Source organism: Hippocampus comes, unplaced genomic scaffold, assembly GCF_001891065.2.
Source record: "Hippocampus comes isolate QL1 unplaced genomic scaffold, H_comes_QL1_v1.1 scaffold48, whole genome shotgun sequence".
NCBI classification, from domain to species: Eukaryota; Metazoa; Chordata; class Actinopteri; order Syngnathiformes; family Syngnathidae; genus Hippocampus; species Hippocampus comes.
The window spans coordinates 2,003,187-2,019,901 of NW_017808403.1; the positions used below are offsets into that span (position 1 = coordinate 2,003,187).

Below are 16,715 nucleotides of genomic sequence, written 5' to 3' on the forward strand. Positions count from 1 at the left end.
TATATATATATATATATATATACACACACACACACACACACACACACACACACACACACTGTTTAGCTAGCGAGGATAAACGGCTAAGAGAATGGATAGATGGAATACCTAATAAAAGATTTCAGCCTATCAATGAAATACAAGGTGCTTTATTAACCAATCCACCCAACACAGAACAGGCGCAGAAGACATTTTTAAAACAGGAGCAGTCACACTCATACAAAGTCAGTTGTCATCTTAATAGAACTTATTTTCCCCCAGAAAAAGCAGAACCGTTGAGATCAGCGTTTACTGAGGTCATGTGTTCATTCCACGAGACAACGCTATGGCTGTTCTCTCGTCAGATTCATTCGGCGCTCCAGCTTCTCAACCACTTTCTGCAGAAGACCGACATCCAAGTGGAAGCAGACGTAGAGCTCCCTCTCGCGTCTGAGGAGGGAATTATGTTCCAATTGGGAGCGCTTCGTCTTGACCTTGCCTGTGATTTCTTGGATGGCTTTTTGGAAACGCTGCAGCAATGATTCGGCTTCTTTGAGTTTTTCCATCAACTCCTGCGGACAGAGGATGGGAAATACGTTACGCAATCAGAGTTCATAGGTCAGCTTTAAAGGCTCCAAACCCCGGAGCTGCCGATTTAGCCTCCCTTGAGATCAAGGTCAGCGAAGGCTCTATTGTCAGATGTCTCGAAGATTTTCCTGAGTGATTATCCCGCGGGGTAGTTGTTTGTTAGGAGTGATTTTTCCTGTCAGATCTGCTTGAAAAATAGTTCAATGGTAAATGGAGTACACACATACTGATAATCAGGTCTGAATTGATTCAAGTCAGCACAAGTCTGATTGTCGGATGGCTCTGAACAATTCTCCTGAGCGACTATAGACTGTGTTAAGAGTGCCTGCCGCCCCCACCTCATCTGCTCAGAAAACACCTTTCTCTGACAATCGTCCTTCAATATTCATGACGCAGGATTTAAGACTACAAATCCCTATACGCGTGGTCAACAGCAGTCCGGATCCCCTGTGGTACTCTCACAGGTCAGTACACTGCACACTGTAAGAGCAGTAAGACACAGGGATTTTGTTTTCCCCCTTGCCAAGTGTGGGGTTTTTGACACTATAAAATTGAGATGTTTGGCGGGGGTGGGGGATCGGTATGTGCGTACCCCTCTTGTGGTTCGACTGGACATAATTTTTGGGACAGACAGTGACAGACTGAGGCTCAAAAGAAGAAACGTACTGTGCCACCAGCTTCCCACACCAACAGTCAGTTATAAATCAAACTCACGTTAGGGATTTCCTCGGAAAAGTATTGCTTTTTGTCAGCAAGGAGGAGATCGTACGCGACATAAAATGAAACCAACCCACCTGTGCATTGGGACACAGCAGCTCCTGGTCAGCACTGGCTGCAGGACATACCTGTGGCCTTAAGACCAGCTCCTGGAACTCTGCGGACACGGCCCTGTGAAGGGCCTCGCAGTGGCCTTGGAGTTGAGCCATCCTGAAGTACTGGTCCCTGCAGGCCGCTGCCAGCGCTGCACGGGACGCCTGGAGGTTGTTGGCCAGGCCGCGAGCAGCCTGGTCCAGTGCCTCATATGTCTGAAAAGGCTCTCCTCTCCCTTGGGAGGAATCCTGGTCGAGGATCTGCAGGAGCCTGGAGGAAAAGCGTGGAGGAACAAGTGAGAAAACAGTGTTGTCGTGCCGCGTCGGTGAGGTTGATAAAATTACAGAAGCACTTCTGTAAATGTGTTCTTCAAGCAAACGACTGTGGAGCCCAAGGTAGCCGAGGAATATTATTTGGTGAAACATTGTGCTTTGTCAACAAATCTGGGCGTTCCAGTATGATGGCATTGAAAAGTTTCATTTATACAAAAATGGTGCTTTGCTGTCATCTTGTGGCAACTATAGACAATTATAAAGATTATTATTATTAAAACCTTAAATTAAAACCTTATTCAATTACAAATAACAAATAATATAGAGCTGTGACCCAGACAGGACAATATTTTTATAATCCTGCTGATTGTTGAATGACACCGTGCAACACCTCTGCAACATGTAAAGCTTGAAATAGCTGAATGCCTGCAAAGGCTAACAGGAACGTTTAAAATGGCGTCAAGATAGATTGTGTGGAAGCGATGCTAGTTAACGGAGATATGAGTTGCATCCCACGTGAATGGATTTGGTCGACTCTTACCTGCGGGATGCGGCATCCGTGTTGGTGATGATCGGGTTGGGCCTCATGTTTAATGCCAACTCGGGATGTGCCAGAGCCTCAAATCTGAGGGACGTGACTTTGCGTTCCTTGACAAGCCTGGTGTTGACGTTCGTGAGGTGGTTCAGGCACACTCCCCACTTCCTCAACTCAATCTGCTGAGCCAAGTGGAGGATGTCGAAGGAGGCCTTTTGGCGGAGGAGATTATCGCGTACCTGGTGGGAAAATTAGATTTCAATTTTATTGTTACAATTTCTTTTTGATATTGTCAGTGGTACATTGCAGCGTAACTAAAGATAAAGCGATGGTTGCAAGATATGTATTTTTAAAAATGAGCCTATGTATCACTGAGTCAAAAGAATTAAAAAATGGCTCGTAGGAAAGGAGTAATACTTCCATTGATGGGTAGCGAAACAGCAACATATATGCCAGCATCCTTCATATTAATGTTTGGTATTTCCTCTCGTACTTTTTCAGACTACATATTACAAACACAAGAGGTCAATTGTGTGAACAAACCTCATCCAGTTTGGTCGTGAGATAGTCCTGTCTGGCCAGTTGCAGGGCCAGGACTCTCTTTACTACTGGCACATAGAGCAGCCTGGTGGATTCCCAAACGTCAAGGGGCACGGGTCCATGGAGAAGACCTTCGATCTCCGCCTCCGCGGCTTGCAATTCTTTCCTAGAGGCCACCTCGCGCATGTGAAGTGAGGCTGAGTCAGCAATGCTCTGGTGGGATAAAAAGGTCAACAAAAGAGGTGATCCCGATTCACCGAATTGTCCAAAACCTTCTTGTCGTGGTGTTCTGCGTTTACCTTGACACTCGAGGACTTCTCAGAAAGCCAGTCAAGCCCGGCCTTGACACTTTTCTCATCTGCGGTAGCTCGCATCAGCTGGTGCTGAGCCATAATGTGCGCAAGCCGAAGTCTGGCCAGTTGGTCCACCTCATTCTTTTCCCCGTCCTCTTCTTCCTCTTTACCTTCCCGAGAACTGAGGTCCAACACCTGGAAGTGTTCTGAGCAAGAGGTCTCAACAAGGTCCGTAAAGAAGTGCTTCCGAGTGAAAGCGGAGAGCGTTTTAGTGTTCAGCTCCTCTTGGCGCAGATACAGATTCAGAGAGAGCTGAGAAAGAAGAGGCTTGTGCTTTCTGCCGGCAGAGGAGTGCACGGCTTCCGGCTGAACTGAGAGGTGTGATGCCAGCTCGCCCACCTTGTCCGCGAGAACTTGAAGTTCAGCGTTAGTATTGGCGTTCTCGCCTCCGAGAAAAGCGTTAGCCTCCGTTAGCTGGGACGCAGCGCTCTCCAATTCGGCGACAAGTCGGAGGTGGACGTCTGCGCGAGAAGCAGCCAAAGCCTGCAGCCTCTTGCAGTGCTGTCGCTTCCGTGCTTTCTCCTTAATCAGTGCCTGGAGCTCTGCTTCTAAATTTTCTACGGTCACATCATCCTCAGCTGCATTGCTCTCTTGGGATGGTCCGATGGTTTTAAGGACCTTGACCAAGGCTGCTTCGTCCAGGATGGGCGTGCCAGACTTCTGGAGCTCCTGATAACCCTGCACTTCCTCTGTGGTCAAAACATTGCTCCGGTTCAGGCTTCGACAGACAAAACACAACAAACGAATGTTTTCCTGGGAACTATTAAAAAGCCAGTCGAAGTCCGAGGCTTCCAGGGAGGATGCGGCGGAATAGCCCAATCGAGCCATGGCCTCCACAAACTGCCCACCGTTTAACATGGCGCTTGTGTTGTTGTTGTTTCACAGATGGATGAGATGTTCCTGAGAACAAGGATGTTACAAGCCTCGTTAACTCCAGTGCGACACGTCAGTTCTTATCTAGCTGAAGCCATCTTATTTTGGTTGGTCCAAAAGTGTCAACATACGTACAGATCACTGGCAACCACCGCGCAAGCGATTTCGAATAGACACAAGAGGTGCCGATTCAGTAAAAACAAGCCACGCGTGATGACACTGTAATACGGCAAGCAACATTCAGTGCTCCTGGCGGTAACGTCAAAGGCACGCCGTTTTGCCCGTGACAAGCGTTAAATGTCAGTCAAACACTACTCACAATTTGGGCCACTGACGCAGGTTAGCAAGGAGCCTCTTGAAACGCGCGCCTAAAACATATACGTCATCAACAGGGGACGTCGTCAATGGTATGACGCTAGCATACTGCTCGACCAATTGCGTTGCGACCTAAAAAATGTAGTTTCCGCCCATGTTTCGCTCCCTTCCTCCCCCTTCCTCCTACTGCCTCAAATAGAGTTCGCCACACTCCCAAACTCAGATTTACCGCTACCCTCCCGCTACAGCCCACAATAACTGGTAAGGAAAAAAGCTAATCTGAAAGGTTTCACTCCTTTCTGACTTTTTGGCGTAATTTTATGAGCAACCTGCTCAATCGCATTTTTTTTTTTTACAGCTTGAAAGGCACCCGCTAATCATCTCTCACATGGTGGTAGTTGTTGTTGTTGTTGTTGTTGTTATTGTTTTAAAAATCCATCTGAAACCAATAAAGCAACAGTGCATTCCAGATTGTAGAACAGTTGTTCAAATATTGGATATCAAGTACATTGCATGAATTTAACCCACGGGTGTGCAGACTTGTGGTCTCTTGGGCCACATGGGACGTTTCAGCGGACAGACGGGCTAGGTCATTCGTAAATGAGGACAAAATAATTAAGTAAAATACAAGTTTAAAAGTGTTTGTAAAATCGCTTTTATAGTAAAATAAAAATCATTTTTCAATATGACAATATTTTTGTATAATCAATTGCAAATGTCCCCAGAGTGGGATTAATAAAGGTTAAATTAATTTATTTAATACAATGAAAACCAAAATGGTCGGTTTTCTAATTTTTCTCCTTCATGAAAATTGTTTATCTTGATAAAATGATATATTTTCAAAAATTCCATATCATGAATTTAATTATACAGTTAATTAAATAAAAATGTAATTTTACGTGAGCAGTTTATCAAAAAAAATCCTCAAATAAACCAAATATCGAATTGAATAAAACATTTGAATGTTTCAATGCAGTTTAAAAAATGTGCCGTTCCATCCTATTTTTGGCATGACATGATAAGATGTTCCTTAACACTACTGCGGGTCCACCCGGTCTTCCTCCAAGGTGCCGACCCAAACGTCAAGCCATGGTCCGAGCTCAGACGTGGATTCTGGCCAAACATTTCAATGGCTTCCCCAAGGAAAGCGACTTCCAGCTCAAAGAGGAGGAACTCCCTGAGCCTAAAGCTGGAGGTTCGACCTTTTTTTTTTTTTTTTGGGATGTTTGCCGTGTTGACGTCTTATTGATGTTTTTGTTCTTTGTTTCAGAGGTGCTTTTGGAGGCGTTGTTTCTCAGTGTTGACCCTTACATGAGGTCGGTGAAAATAAGTCAGCTAATCCTCTCTGAAAAGTCTTCAGTTTGTTTCAAAATGTTGAAGCTCGTTTGGGTTCATTTTAATTTGAGTCTTTTTGTCATTTTTAAATCTCTAAATCTGACAGTTTATTGTACTACAGATTAATTTAATAATTGGGAAGCGGACCATCCAAACATCATCGCATATGAAATCACAGTTGCAATGTTGGGAGGTCGGGGAGTTAAACAAATAAGGGGAAAAAAAATCTAAATTTTTTTAAAAATCGTTGCGGCCTATTTTTAAAGTGCTTGATAAGCATGGCCAAATGTAATAACGTGGCTTCCTGTCTCCTTAGGCCATTTAGCCGCGTTCGCATGAAAGAAGGAGATGTGATGATCGGAACTCAAGTGGCCAAGTAAGGAGGAGGAGAGGACATCTTGCACATATGGCTGACAGCAGACGCCAAGAAACAAACAAGCTGACTCACTGGGATGGAATTGGAATGTTTTGGATTAGTCACTCACTCGATTTTTCCAGAGAACTTCAAAGTTCTGCTGGCTTTGTTGTTCTGTAGGGTGGTCCAGAGCAGGAACGCAGCATTTCCCGTTGGGGCCCACGTTGTCAGCCGCGGCGGATGGAGAACACACACCGTGTCAGACGGGTCCGACCTCGTCCCCGTCATGCCCGACTGGCCTCGGGACGTTTCGTTGTCCTTGGCTCTGGGCACTGTCGGCATGCCTGGGTAAGGATGCTGTGAAGTTATTACTGTCAAGTTGTTCTCAAACATCCTACAACAATTACAATGTAAAAAAAAAAAAACCTCAATAATCATTCTACGGTAACATATTGCACAATGAAGTTGAAATCTAGTCTTAACATACCCGCAAAAGCACAGGTGGCGTTAGATTAGGCCTCTTTGAGATGACTTGAGCTAGGCCGTTATTGTATGTTGTACGTGACTATTCTCCTGGCTCTGCATCTTCGTACACTTAACAACTTAACTGTTGAAACTCGTTAAGACCGTGGAGTCACACACAGAAAGGTACCAACAAATTGTTGCGCTCCGATGTGGGCGTGGCGAAGGCAGTATCAGAATACAGATTGTTTTAGGAGAGGGCAGACCTTCTTCCGCATCTAGCAAAAAAAAAAAAAAGGGCTCCTGGGCCATGTCTCTGATCTTTCTGGCATCTGCGAAATAGTTCAACTGAGGATATACAGTCCTCTGTAATTAACGAGCAGTCAAGCCACAAGGACCCGTATAACAACTGGTGCCGTGACCCAGATTCTTACCAATCGCAAGTCCCGGATGTCACCAGGCTGACGGCTCTATACGGAATCGAGGAAGTCCTGGAGCTGAAATCGGGCGAGACTCTGCTGGTGAATGCGGCAGCTGGGGCGGTGGGCTCGGTGGCGGGGCAGATGGCCAAAATGAAGGGCTGCAGAGTGGTGGGCTCGGCGGGGTCCGATGCCAAGGTGGCCTTCCTCAAAGAGTTGGGCTTCGACGAGGCCTTCAACTACAAAACCGTCGCCTCCCTGGAGGAGGCTCTGAAGAAAGCCGCTCCCGACGGATACGACTGCTTTTTTGAAAACGTGAGCGAATCCCGATGAGAACTGTCCAAATCCTTCCTGGACTTATTTTTGATTCCTCATCAGGTTGGAGGCCCTTTCTCGAGCGTTGCCATGTCACAGATGAAAGATTTCGGAAGAATAGCCGTGTGTGGAAGTATATCCACATACAATGACACTGAGGTTCAGACAGGTAGGTACTGCCCGGCTAGTATAAACCCAACCAATTTCACGGGAAGTCGGGACCTCGTGTTAAAAATGAATCAAATCCGAATACCATTTCCAAATCATGTTCAAAGCAAGGACGTGTGTGTGTGTGTGTTGTCAAGGACATCACCACATGGGCTCCGTAACACTTGAGAAACCCAATGTCAGTCAATACAGTTCGGCGGTAAATCCATAAGCACAACTTCAAACTCTACTCTGCAAAGCAAAAGCCATTTATCAACAACAGCCGGAAATGCCGACGGCTTCTCTGCGCCCGAGCTCATCAAAGATGGGCTGATCTAATGTGGAAAAGTGTTCTGTGGTCTGATGAGTCCACGTCTCACTTTCTTTTTGGAAATTGTGGACGTCGTGTCCGCCAGACCAAAGAGGTAAAAAAAAAATCATCTGGACTGTTACGGGGCCAAGCATCTATGATGGTATGGGGCTGTATTCGTGCCAATGGCATGGGTAACTCACACATTTGTGAAGGCACCATTTGGGCAGAAAGGTACATCAAAATTTTGGAGAAACATATGCTGCTATCCAAGCAACGTCTTTTTCCTGGATGCCCCTGCTTATTTCAGCAAGACAATGCCAAAGCAAATTCCGCATGTTACAACAGCGTAAGTTCATTGGAGTAAAAGACTACTCAACTGGCCTGCCTGCAGTCCAGACCTGTCTCCCATTGAACATGTGTGGCGCATTCTGAAGCATAAAATAGGACAACGGAGACCCCAGATTCTTGAACAGCTGAAGTTGTACATCGAGCAAGAAGGGGAAAGAATCCCACTGACAAAGCTTCGACAATTGGTGTCTTCAGTTCCTAAATGTTGGTGATGTAACACAGTGGGAAACATGACCCTGTCCCAGCTTTTTTGGAACGTGTTGCAGCCATAAAATTCTAAATGAATGAGTTTTTGCGAAAATTAATCAAGTTGATCAGTTTGAACATGAAATATCATGTAAATCATTGCATTCGGTTTTTAATTTGTTCAACACACTGCCACAACTTCAATGGACCTGGGTTTGATTTTTAATTCGAGGAAAAACTGAATATTTTGCATGTGGCATGTCACTCCTTTGCAGTTTTTTGTCAGTAGGGGGCGACATTGTGGTTCTGACAAACTAAGGCGGAGGTGGGCAAACTTTAGGTTTTAAATTGTTCATTAAAACCCAGGTCATTCATAGATGAGCTAAAGTTAAAAATGTGTGGAGTATTTTGTAATTCTGATTTTAATTGTAAAATTCATATGGCAATTTCTACTTTTATTTATTGGAACAAAAAGGAATGGCAAATATTACCAGACAAAATTATTGGGAATCAAAAGTTAAAATGTGCATGTGAAATTATTTTGAATAAAATTAACAGTTAGTTGGTTATCAGAGGTTTGTTTCAGTTTTTTTCAAGAGAGTGTGGGGTTGAAATAAAAGTGATTGTTTTTTTTTTTTCCTTTTTCTTTTTTTCAATGCATTTGGAATGGGGGTCAATCAATTACGTATTTTTGACCTTTGGTGGAGTAGAGGGACTGGGCCAGCCCACGAATAATCAAAAATGGAGTATAATTGACTCCCATTCTGAATGCATTGAAAAGGGAAACAACATTTTTTTAAACCTTTTTAAAATTCTTTACAAAAAAAGTGGATAAATCCCTGCTCTCAGGTGCCATTTCCAGCGTTGCATTTGTCATTCCCACAGGCCCTTATCCTCAAATGACCATGATCGTTAAGCAGCTCAAGATGGAGGGCTTCATGCAAAGCAGATGGGAGCCAAAGCACCCGGAGTCCCTCAGGAGGCTCATGGGCTGGCTGAAAGAGGTTTGTCGCTGACAAACACGTCGTCATTCCATTTCCTGCCGGTGTTCCTTGCCTGGAAATAAGGACTGGCTTTTGTTTGCGTCTCACAGGGTAAACTGCAGAGCCGCGAGCACATCACCAAAGGCTTTGAAAACATGCCGGCGGCTTTCATGGGCATGCTGCGAGGAGAAAACACTGGCAAAGCTATCGTGGAAGTCTAATGTGAAATCCAGGAAGATTACTGGGGAGGGATCGACACTTTCGAAACACGCCTAAATGACAACGCATTTATTTTTTGCAGGACATATTTTCAAATGGGTTGAAAATGTTCAAACTAAGAAGTCACGTGTCCGTTTTCACCGTCTCCGCACAATACTACGATGATGCAATTGGCAGCAATTATACATGATGTCACAAGCTTGGCACACCTACAGCGGAAATAAAAAGTCTACTACACACCAAGATTGTTGTCCAGATGCCAGGTTTTTGCCATATGAAAAAAATGAGACCTAGTCAAATCATTTCAGGTTTTTCCACCATTGTGAGGGATCACGCTGTTCAAAGGTATCAGTTCAAAGAAAAGTCTAAAAAATAATCTCCAGAGGAAACAAAACAATGAAGACAGTCAACAGGAAGTGGAGAAACAATGGCACAACCGTGACATGACAAACACCTGGATATCTCTCCAAATTTGAAATTGATGGAAAGAGAATAAAAATGGTCAGGTAGGCTGCCAGGACGCAAACATTAAAGCAGCTGGAAGAATTCCAAAAACACACATGAAATCTTGTCAACACGGGAGAAACTATATTCTAGTCTGACGAGACCCAATAACTTTTTTGTCCATACATCCAAAAGGTATTTTTGGCCCAAACACAATACTATCCTACCCCCCCCCCCCACACACACACACACACACAATCATTGTTTTACTGCGACAGTCTTTTCTCAATTTTCTTACTTGATAAATAAAGGCTGCGATTGGCTGGCAACCAGTTCAGAGTGTCCCCCGCCTACTGCCCAAAGACGGCTGGGCTCGGCTCCAGCACGCCCCGCGATCCTTGTAAGGATCAAGAGGATCAGAAAATGGATCGATGGATAAATAAAGGTTAAACAAAAGAATATACCACAGATTATAACCATCATGATTAAAGGCTTCCTGCTAAAGTTGACCGTTGTCGTGTTGCCCCATCATTTAAGCCTGATTTTGAATCTCAACGGGCGGGGATGAAAATCTCATCCCTCTGGTTACCAAAGATGCGTTATTATCGTTAAGTGAACCACTTGATGGTTGTGTGGTTGTTCGGGCAACAGTGATGTGTGTGAAGCCGTCCTCTCAAGGACCGGAAAATCAAATGTGATTTGTTCTGAAATACTGTACTACACAATAAAATGTTGGACTTACACAAACTTAAATGATTCATAAAAATACTGAAAATATAAGAGCAATACTATTGAGTGAATTTGGTTGACATGACACGAAAAGATAAAAACATGACATTTTTTGCTTCTGTTGTAAACACGCAAACACACACACACACACACACATACACACACACACACGCACACACACACACACACACACACACACACACACACACAAACACACAAACAAACACATTCATTTCACTCCAAAAGTAGTAGTTTTCTAATTTCCAAATGCCAATTTTTGCAGAAAAAAAATTAAGATAGATTGAAAAAAAGTAATCGAATGTTGTCTCAACCTACTTAAAAAAAAAGACAACCAGTACGCTTGATTAAAATGCTCTGTACGTATACTGTACTGCAATGACGGAGGGTTATAATTAACTACAGTATTTGTACTTACCGAAGGACTACTTGACTTTTATTATGGAAGGTAAGACGACTTCCTCTTGTGGCCCGTGTTGAGCTTGACGCAGGGAGGAGTGTGTGTGGCAATGAAACCGCGGTGCCTGCGCGGAAACTGACTCATTTTCCATTTCGGCGTCAAGTGTTTTGCACAACCCCGGTGCGTTTTCCCACCAACCGTCACCATGGTTGTAGTCAGCATTGAAAGCACGGTAAGTTTGCTTTTCTTCAATGTGTTTGGAACGCTTTCGCTTGCTCAACTAATATAGCGTATTTGGCATGTCTCCACCATTGATGCCACCCTCTGGAACAGTTCCTGTAATGTGTGGACATTGCTGTCACGTAACTACGGGAGGAATAGTTCGGATCTCGAATTGACGCAATTACACAAAGTAATGGTTAGAACTACACAAAAGGCTCGGGGTAGGTCATTAATAATTAAAAAAACACTTAAGGGAGCTACTAAGGGAGCTAACTCTTGGGGTGGGGGGTGCATTGGAGTAACTCGAGCGCACTGGGGCCGGGCCGAGCTAAAGCTAACGGTAATGCTAATGCTAACGTCACGGCACACAGGTGTCATCACGCCAACATTTCCGGACACACGCGGAGTCTCAATCCAATCAAGTCAACGACGACAATGAAGGGTAGTTTGGAGTGTATCGGACCCGTGAAAGGGAATATTTCATTTCAAGAAAATGTTGACCCGCTGAGGCGGGAAAACCGAGTACTATTACTGTAATTCGCCCCTAAAAGAACTTGATTAGTCGACAATATCCTGGCAAATATGTAATTGAAATGTCATTCTTGTTTTTTTTTTCCCTCAAAACTCACCGTATCTGAACTTAAAAGTTCGTCTCGCTCGAGTGCTTGTTTCTGACCTATTTGAATTTATTCGAAGGTGTCATCAAAACGATGACAAATTACCTCAAAATGGAGATCGAACCTGGCGGTCACCTCATACTGACGTCATGCTGCGTTCGGGGTCGGCGGGACAAATGGGTCAATCCAAAATAAATTAGTTCCGAGGCAAAGTCTTTCAGCTATTTTATTTTATTTTTCAAGGTAATGATGTGAAATGAGTTTTCAAGCACAGCAGAAATGTTTTGGGGTGGTCACAGCTATGTTAATCCTGCAACTATACCCCATTTGTGATTTCTAGGAAGAGTTTGATGGTTACCTGAAGAACAGTGGAGACAAGCTCATTGTGGTGGACTTCACAGCCGTGTGGTGTGGCCCTTGTAAAACCATGGCCCCAATTTTTGAAGTGAGTTGATGATGGCGCCTGCCTGATTTTTGATCAAGTTGCACTATCTTCTGTTCAAAGTTGGGCGAAGAGATAACAAATACAAAAGCTCACGCGTTTGATTTTCTTGCAGGAATTGTCCAATAACGCGGCTTACGCGGATGTGATTTTCCTTAAAGTCGACGTGGATAAGTGTGAGGTATGCTAACTATTGCTTAGAAAATGGTGTGGATGTAGAAATGTCAACCATTTGAAGTGCTACGACATTCTCTGCCAACCGTTGTAGCTCTGTTAATGTAAAAGTGATGAATTGTCCCAAGGTCAAGGTTTTCGTCATTTCCAATTTGAGCTGTAAGCACCTTTGGCCAATTGAAAACCATCTTTTATCAATTTTTGGGTAATGCAAGCAATTCTTATGTAGTCTTACTCAAGGCCCGACCGATATGGAATCTATTTTTTAGGTCAATGCCAATTTTTGCAGAAAAAAAGTTAAGAATGATTGGAAAAAAAAGCATAATGCATTAAAAAAATTCTCCCCAATGCATATCAGTGGACATCAATCATACGTGAGATTTTGCTATTCGCAGGCCGACTTGATGCACATTCTCTATGAATAGGGTGGATCACTTGTCAATATAATGTTGAAAACATTTTCTCCTGTACATGCCAAAGTATAATTTTTCTTCAAAATTACAGTTGCAAAAAAAAAATGTGGTCCCTTGTTGTGACTTTGATGATCAGAACACATTTTATGACCAATTTATGCAGAAATCCAGGTCATTCCAAATGGTTCATTTTTCTTGCAACCATACATGAAATTGATGGCATTTAAATTTTCTTTTTCCCATTTGTTCATAAAATACACATTGAAGGGTAAAAAAATTCAATGAATGGATATTTTGTACCATATTTTCAATGTTGTAGATTCAACTGGTGATAGTCGCACCTTGACTCACTTCTTCCCCTTGTGCGTTTCAGGAAGTGAGCACCAAATCTGGTGTCCAATGCATGCCCACATTCCACTTTTACAGGAATGGAAGTCGGGTAAGGAGAACATTTTTATGTTGTCAAAAGCTGTTGTCTTTTTTTCAATTCTCTAATTTGTCCTTTTTCCTTTGGATTTTTACAGGTAGATTACTTCTCTGGGGCCAATCAAGCAACACTAAAGAAAAAGTTAGCAGAACTGACCAGCGCGTAGGTTCGCTGAAACACTTGCTAAGAACTGTTTTTCTGTGTGTGGTGTTTCCATCCTGGCGGATTGAATAAATGATATCTTGGGACCCTTCATACTTGTCGTCCTGAATGCTTCCATACCGTCCAACCCACCTAATTAATGTGTCAAAAGCATGTCAGTCATGAACAGACATTTCTGCTTTAATTAAAAAAAGAAAAACACAAACATTAGTTTACATACACTGGACAAACACATCCATTTTTACAAGAATATAGCAGCATATGTTCCATACTGTTGTTTCTTTATATGAAAAAATACAGCTTTATTTTACAAATTGTTTCTTGCTTTGCTGGAGATGCTTTGTGAATAAGTCCTCTCCAAACGGGGGCCGGGTGGAACGTTTAGAAGTGATAGTATCCTGACCTCCTTTTCCTGTGACGACAAAGGGAAATATTTTAGGGTCACGGTGCAAGCAAAAACAAGACATTAAAAATGCACTACCCACGTCAAGTTTGAGATAACGGGCCTTTGGGTGAAATGTGATTTTCATTTTTGATCCATAAAAGGAGCAATATGGAGTTCCCGGTTCAATCACTAACTTCTTGTGAGTAGCGTCCACGTTGAAAAGGGGTTACCTGGAGCAGTCGTGTCCACTCCAACCCGGACTACAGCGACACCTGTTTGGCCTGATGCATCTGCCTCCATTCAGACAAGGTGACGAACACACAGCTGGAAAAGGCACAAGAGATCAATCCAAAAGGGCGAACATCAGCGACCTCCCGCAGACGACGATCACTCACCGCTGTGGCAGCGGGTGCCCGTCCAACCGGTGGGACAGTCGCACTGGTATGGAGCCACGCAGCGGCCTCCGTTCAAACACGGCAGGATGCAGATGGCTGTTCCATGAAGGAGACGCGAGAATCTTGTTTTACAACACGGCCGAAAAAGAATCTGTTTTGATTGATTTTTTTTTTTTCCCTCGATACTGCGATTTGATATGCACCATTTTTTCCCCCAGGGTTTATGGCATTGAAAGACAAAATAACTCGACCCAGTCATTCGTGTCGAAAGCGGTGGCAACAAAGGTGAGGACACATCCAAATGGAACTTTCCAAATTAGGCCATTTCCCTCCCCCGCTGTCCTAAGTCTCATTTGTGTCACAAGTGGGATGGACTTCTAGTTACTGCGCACTACAGCCATCTTACGTTTGCAAATTTGTGCTGTAATTGTGTTGCTTTGGTGGGAAGCAACAAGTAGAAATACTTTGTTACTGTACTTTACTGATATTTATTTGGGGGGTTTTGGCGCATTAAACAGATATACCCAGTGCATTTGAAGCCCCATTTTATATAGTTGATGAGTTATTATCCGTTTTATTTATTTTTTAGCAGTGTGAGTACTTTTGCCAAATTGGCCTTGTCACAAATGACTCAGCTACTCACGCTCCTCGCAGAGTCGGCCCATCCATCCCTCAGGGCAAGCGCAGGTGTTGGGCCGTTGACACATACCACCGTTCTGGCAGGGCAGCCAACACACAGCTGAGACACACGCACACGCACACGCACGCACACACACACACACACACACACACACACAGGCACACACACACTGTTGAGGAAATAATGCATGTGGAGGAAATAATGCATGTGTGAAAGCAACTTGCTTTTGTACTACTGCCACAAAAACATGTTGAGAATGTTGTTTTTCCTCTTTCATAGCTTCACTAAATGATTCATTCTTGCGAAATTTCAAAGGCATGTTGACAGGAATGACGCCTACTCCTACATTACAGTACAGTGAACCCTCACCATATTGCAATTTGGTGTTTTGTTTGTTTTTTTTTTTTTTTTGCATTGTTTTTTTCTTAGAGCCGAATTTAGAGTCGCACACCTTCAGTGTAACACCGCGGAAGAATAAATCTGATATGATTACCATACAGATTATTGTTAATTTATTGCCTGAGTTTGTCAACAAATACAGAAAAGAATCTTGGGAAAAAAACTGTAATTGCAGAGTGAAGTTAAATCGCAATATTGGTGGTGGTGGTGGGGGGTGCGAATAAAAGGCCAAGTCAACCCCAAAATGTTCTCTACATTAATATCTTCTATGCCTCCTCACTAGTCTAAACATGGCATTCTGGTGAATATTGTGTTTGTAGAATATGGGGTAAGTTAAGCAGTAAAATCCACCTGTGTGTGTCCATCTCAGGAGGCGGCCATTTTTGCGAGGAGCTGTCGACAATGACATCACAGTTTCCCATGCCTCAGCTTCAGAAAACAGATGAGCCATGATTGTTTGTTACCTGAGCAACTGTGGTGTCACATTCAGTTGACAGCACGTGGCAAAATGGCCACCCCCTGAGTTGGACACATTCAGGTGGATTTTACCACTTAACTCGTATTCCACAAACGCAATATTCATCACAATGCGCGGTTAAAATTATGGGAACATATTATTGGTGATTTTGTTGAATTTTTTTTTTTTTTTTTTTTTTGGTGGCTCCATTATGAGGTTGTATGATGACCGTTAACAGATATGCTAATTTGAGTAACCCATCGATGGAGTTTCACATGATAAGTTAGCATTGAGCTAACGGATATTTGTTTGACGAAATGAACCTTTTGGTGCTAAAATATATAATGTTTGATTCTTTTTTTTTTTGTTGTTTCTTCCTTATGTCAGTTTACAGTTTACATTTCAACTGGTGCCAAATAAAGATCTTGAGCGAAGCACTCTTTGCAGCATCGTTTCCCATTTCTTAACAGCAAGAAGACAAGATCAAAAAGGCTTTTCACGAGGAAGTGATGAAACCACCCCCCACAAAAGTTTGTTTCAGACTCTCTATTTTGGATTTTCACCTATTGCGGGTGGGTCTGGAACACATGCCCCGTGATGAACCGGGGTTCACTGTACATGCAGCTCAGAGAAAATGACAGAGGACAGAGACGTGCGTCAAGTTGCAAGGGGAGCACGAGCAAAGGGAAATGGACGTGACGTGGCCATTAAACCGGGCAGGATGGGGCGCCCAATCCCCCAACCGCCCCGTGTGGAGCTCTCTACCTCTGCACGTGGGAGGCGGCGTCCAGCTGCCGTTCTCCAAACACCGGCTCCTTCCGACGCCCTCCATGGCGTAGCCGGCAAAACACGAGTATGAGGCCACGTCCCCGAACTGGAAGACTGCCCCCCGCACCAACCCGTGGGCCACGTGGAGGGGGGGGCCACAGGAGACCCCTGAACAACAGCCCACATGGAACGACCCGCCAGTTACTCACGCAGTCGAGAAATGTTTTCTAAAGACCGCCTCGTGACCATCTGTAAATATATATATATATATATATA

The 16,715-nt window shown here is 43.8% G+C and overlaps 4 protein-coding genes across 12 annotated transcripts in view; 2 read left to right on the forward strand and 2 right to left on the reverse strand.

The window, feature by feature from the left end:
• Positions 1 to 129: 129 nt before the first annotated feature.
• haus3 (HAUS augmin-like complex, subunit 3) lies at positions 130 to 6,171 on the reverse strand. 3 transcript variants are annotated; one of them, XM_019858424.1, is made up of 6 exons: positions 6,086 to 6,171; positions 3,024 to 3,977; positions 2,728 to 2,937; positions 2,191 to 2,423; positions 1,362 to 1,647; positions 130 to 551 (listed from the first exon to the last, which is right to left on the reverse strand). In XM_019858424.1, the coding sequence occupies exons 2-6, from the start codon at positions 3,933 to 3,935 to the stop codon at positions 324 to 326; spliced, it is 1,869 nt and encodes a 622-aa protein (XP_019713983.1). In that variant the 5' UTR covers positions 3,936 to 3,977; positions 6,086 to 6,171; the 3' UTR covers positions 130 to 323. The 3 variants fall into 3 exon arrangements, with proteins under 3 accessions (XP_019713983.1, XP_019713985.1, XP_019713982.1); XM_019858426.1 differs by lacking the exon at positions 6,086 to 6,171 and adding an exon at positions 4,270 to 4,342 and having other exon boundaries at positions 1,413 to 1,647; XM_019858423.1 differs by lacking the exon at positions 6,086 to 6,171 and adding an exon at positions 4,270 to 4,341.
• Positions 4,422 to 9,592, forward strand: LOC109508445 (prostaglandin reductase 1). Of its 3 annotated transcripts, XM_019858429.1 has the most exons (9): positions 4,425 to 4,526; positions 5,333 to 5,460; positions 5,536 to 5,581; positions 5,917 to 5,976; positions 6,136 to 6,303; positions 6,878 to 7,151; positions 7,215 to 7,320; positions 9,031 to 9,149; positions 9,239 to 9,355. In XM_019858429.1, the coding sequence occupies exons 2-9, from the start codon at positions 5,355 to 5,357 to the stop codon at positions 9,347 to 9,349; spliced, it is 990 nt and encodes a 329-aa protein (XP_019713988.1). In that variant the 5' UTR covers positions 4,425 to 4,526; positions 5,333 to 5,354; the 3' UTR covers positions 9,350 to 9,355. The 3 variants fall into 3 exon arrangements, with proteins under 3 accessions (XP_019713986.1, XP_019713988.1, XP_019713987.1); XM_019858427.1 differs by having other exon boundaries at positions 4,422 to 4,526; positions 5,333 to 5,581; XM_019858428.1 differs by lacking the exon at positions 4,425 to 4,526 and having other exon boundaries at positions 5,355 to 5,581; positions 9,239 to 9,592.
• Positions 9,593 to 11,035: 1,443 nt separating this feature from the next.
• On the forward strand, positions 11,036 to 13,488 carry txnb (thioredoxin b). 2 transcript variants are annotated; one of them, XM_019858430.1, is made up of 5 exons: positions 11,045 to 11,170; positions 12,118 to 12,222; positions 12,335 to 12,400; positions 13,180 to 13,245; positions 13,331 to 13,488. In XM_019858430.1, the coding sequence occupies exons 1-5, from the start codon at positions 11,144 to 11,146 to the stop codon at positions 13,397 to 13,399; spliced, it is 333 nt and encodes a 110-aa protein (XP_019713989.1). In that variant the 5' UTR covers positions 11,045 to 11,143; the 3' UTR covers positions 13,400 to 13,488. The 2 variants fall into 2 exon arrangements, with proteins under 2 accessions (XP_019713990.1, XP_019713989.1); XM_019858431.1 differs by lacking the exon at positions 12,335 to 12,400 and having other exon boundaries at positions 11,036 to 11,170; positions 13,331 to 13,486.
• A 66-nt stretch (positions 13,489 to 13,554) lies between these two features.
• svep1 (sushi, von Willebrand factor type A, EGF and pentraxin domain containing 1) overlaps positions 13,555 to 16,715 on the reverse strand; it is a 62,252-nt gene continuing 59,091 nt past the window's right edge. For 3 of the 4 annotated variants that reach the window (XM_019858420.1, XM_019858419.1, XM_019858422.1), the window contains 5 exons: positions 16,437 to 16,607; positions 14,819 to 14,914; positions 14,176 to 14,271; positions 14,011 to 14,104; positions 13,555 to 13,807 (listed from right to left, as the gene is read on the reverse strand). In XM_019858420.1, the coding sequence (XP_019713979.1) occupies positions 13,777 to 13,807; positions 14,011 to 14,104; positions 14,176 to 14,271; positions 14,819 to 14,914; positions 16,437 to 16,607 (488 nt within the window). In that variant the 3' untranslated portion in view covers positions 13,555 to 13,776. The remainder of the gene's footprint in view (positions 13,808 to 14,010; positions 14,105 to 14,175; positions 14,272 to 14,818; positions 14,915 to 16,436; positions 16,608 to 16,715) is intronic. The other variant, XM_019858421.1, reaches the window with a different exon arrangement.

What these genes read in the sequence shown, in the direction of transcription:
- haus3 (XM_019858424.1), bottom strand. Translation starts at nt 3,935, where the DNA reads ATGTTAAACGGTGGGCAGTTTGTGGAGGCCATGGCTCGATTGGGCTAT. An exon ending in AGAAGTCCTCGAGTGTCAAG is followed by an intron (nt 2,938 to 3,023) that starts GTAAACGCAGAA and finishes TTATCCCACCAG; the next exon opens with AGCATTGCTGACTCAGCCTC. An exon ending in ACGGATGCCGCATCCCGCAG is followed by an intron (nt 1,648 to 2,190) that starts GTAAGAGTCGAC and finishes CTTTTCCTCCAG; the next exon opens with GCTCCTGCAGATCCTCGACC.
- txnb (XM_019858430.1), top strand. Translation starts at nt 11,144, where the DNA reads ATGGTTGTAGTCAGCATTGAAAGCACG. An exon ending in TCGACGTGGATAAGTGTGAG is followed by an intron (nt 12,401 to 13,179) that starts GTATGCTAACTA and finishes TGTGCGTTTCAG; the next exon opens with GAAGTGAGCACCAAATCTGG. An exon ending in TTTACAGGAATGGAAGTCGG is followed by an intron (nt 13,246 to 13,330) that starts GTAAGGAGAACA and finishes GGATTTTTACAG; the next exon opens with GTAGATTACTTCTCTGGGGC.
- LOC109508445 (XM_019858427.1), top strand. Translation starts at nt 5,355, where the DNA reads ATGGTCCGAGCTCAGACGTGGATTCTGGCCAAACATTTCAATGGCTTC. An exon ending in ACGACTGCTTTTTTGAAAAC is followed by an intron (nt 7,152 to 7,214) that starts GTGAGCGAATCC and finishes ATTCCTCATCAG; the next exon opens with GTTGGAGGCCCTTTCTCGAG. An exon ending in TCATGGGCTGGCTGAAAGAG is followed by an intron (nt 9,150 to 9,238) that starts GTTTGTCGCTGA and finishes TGCGTCTCACAG; the next exon opens with GGTAAACTGCAGAGCCGCGA.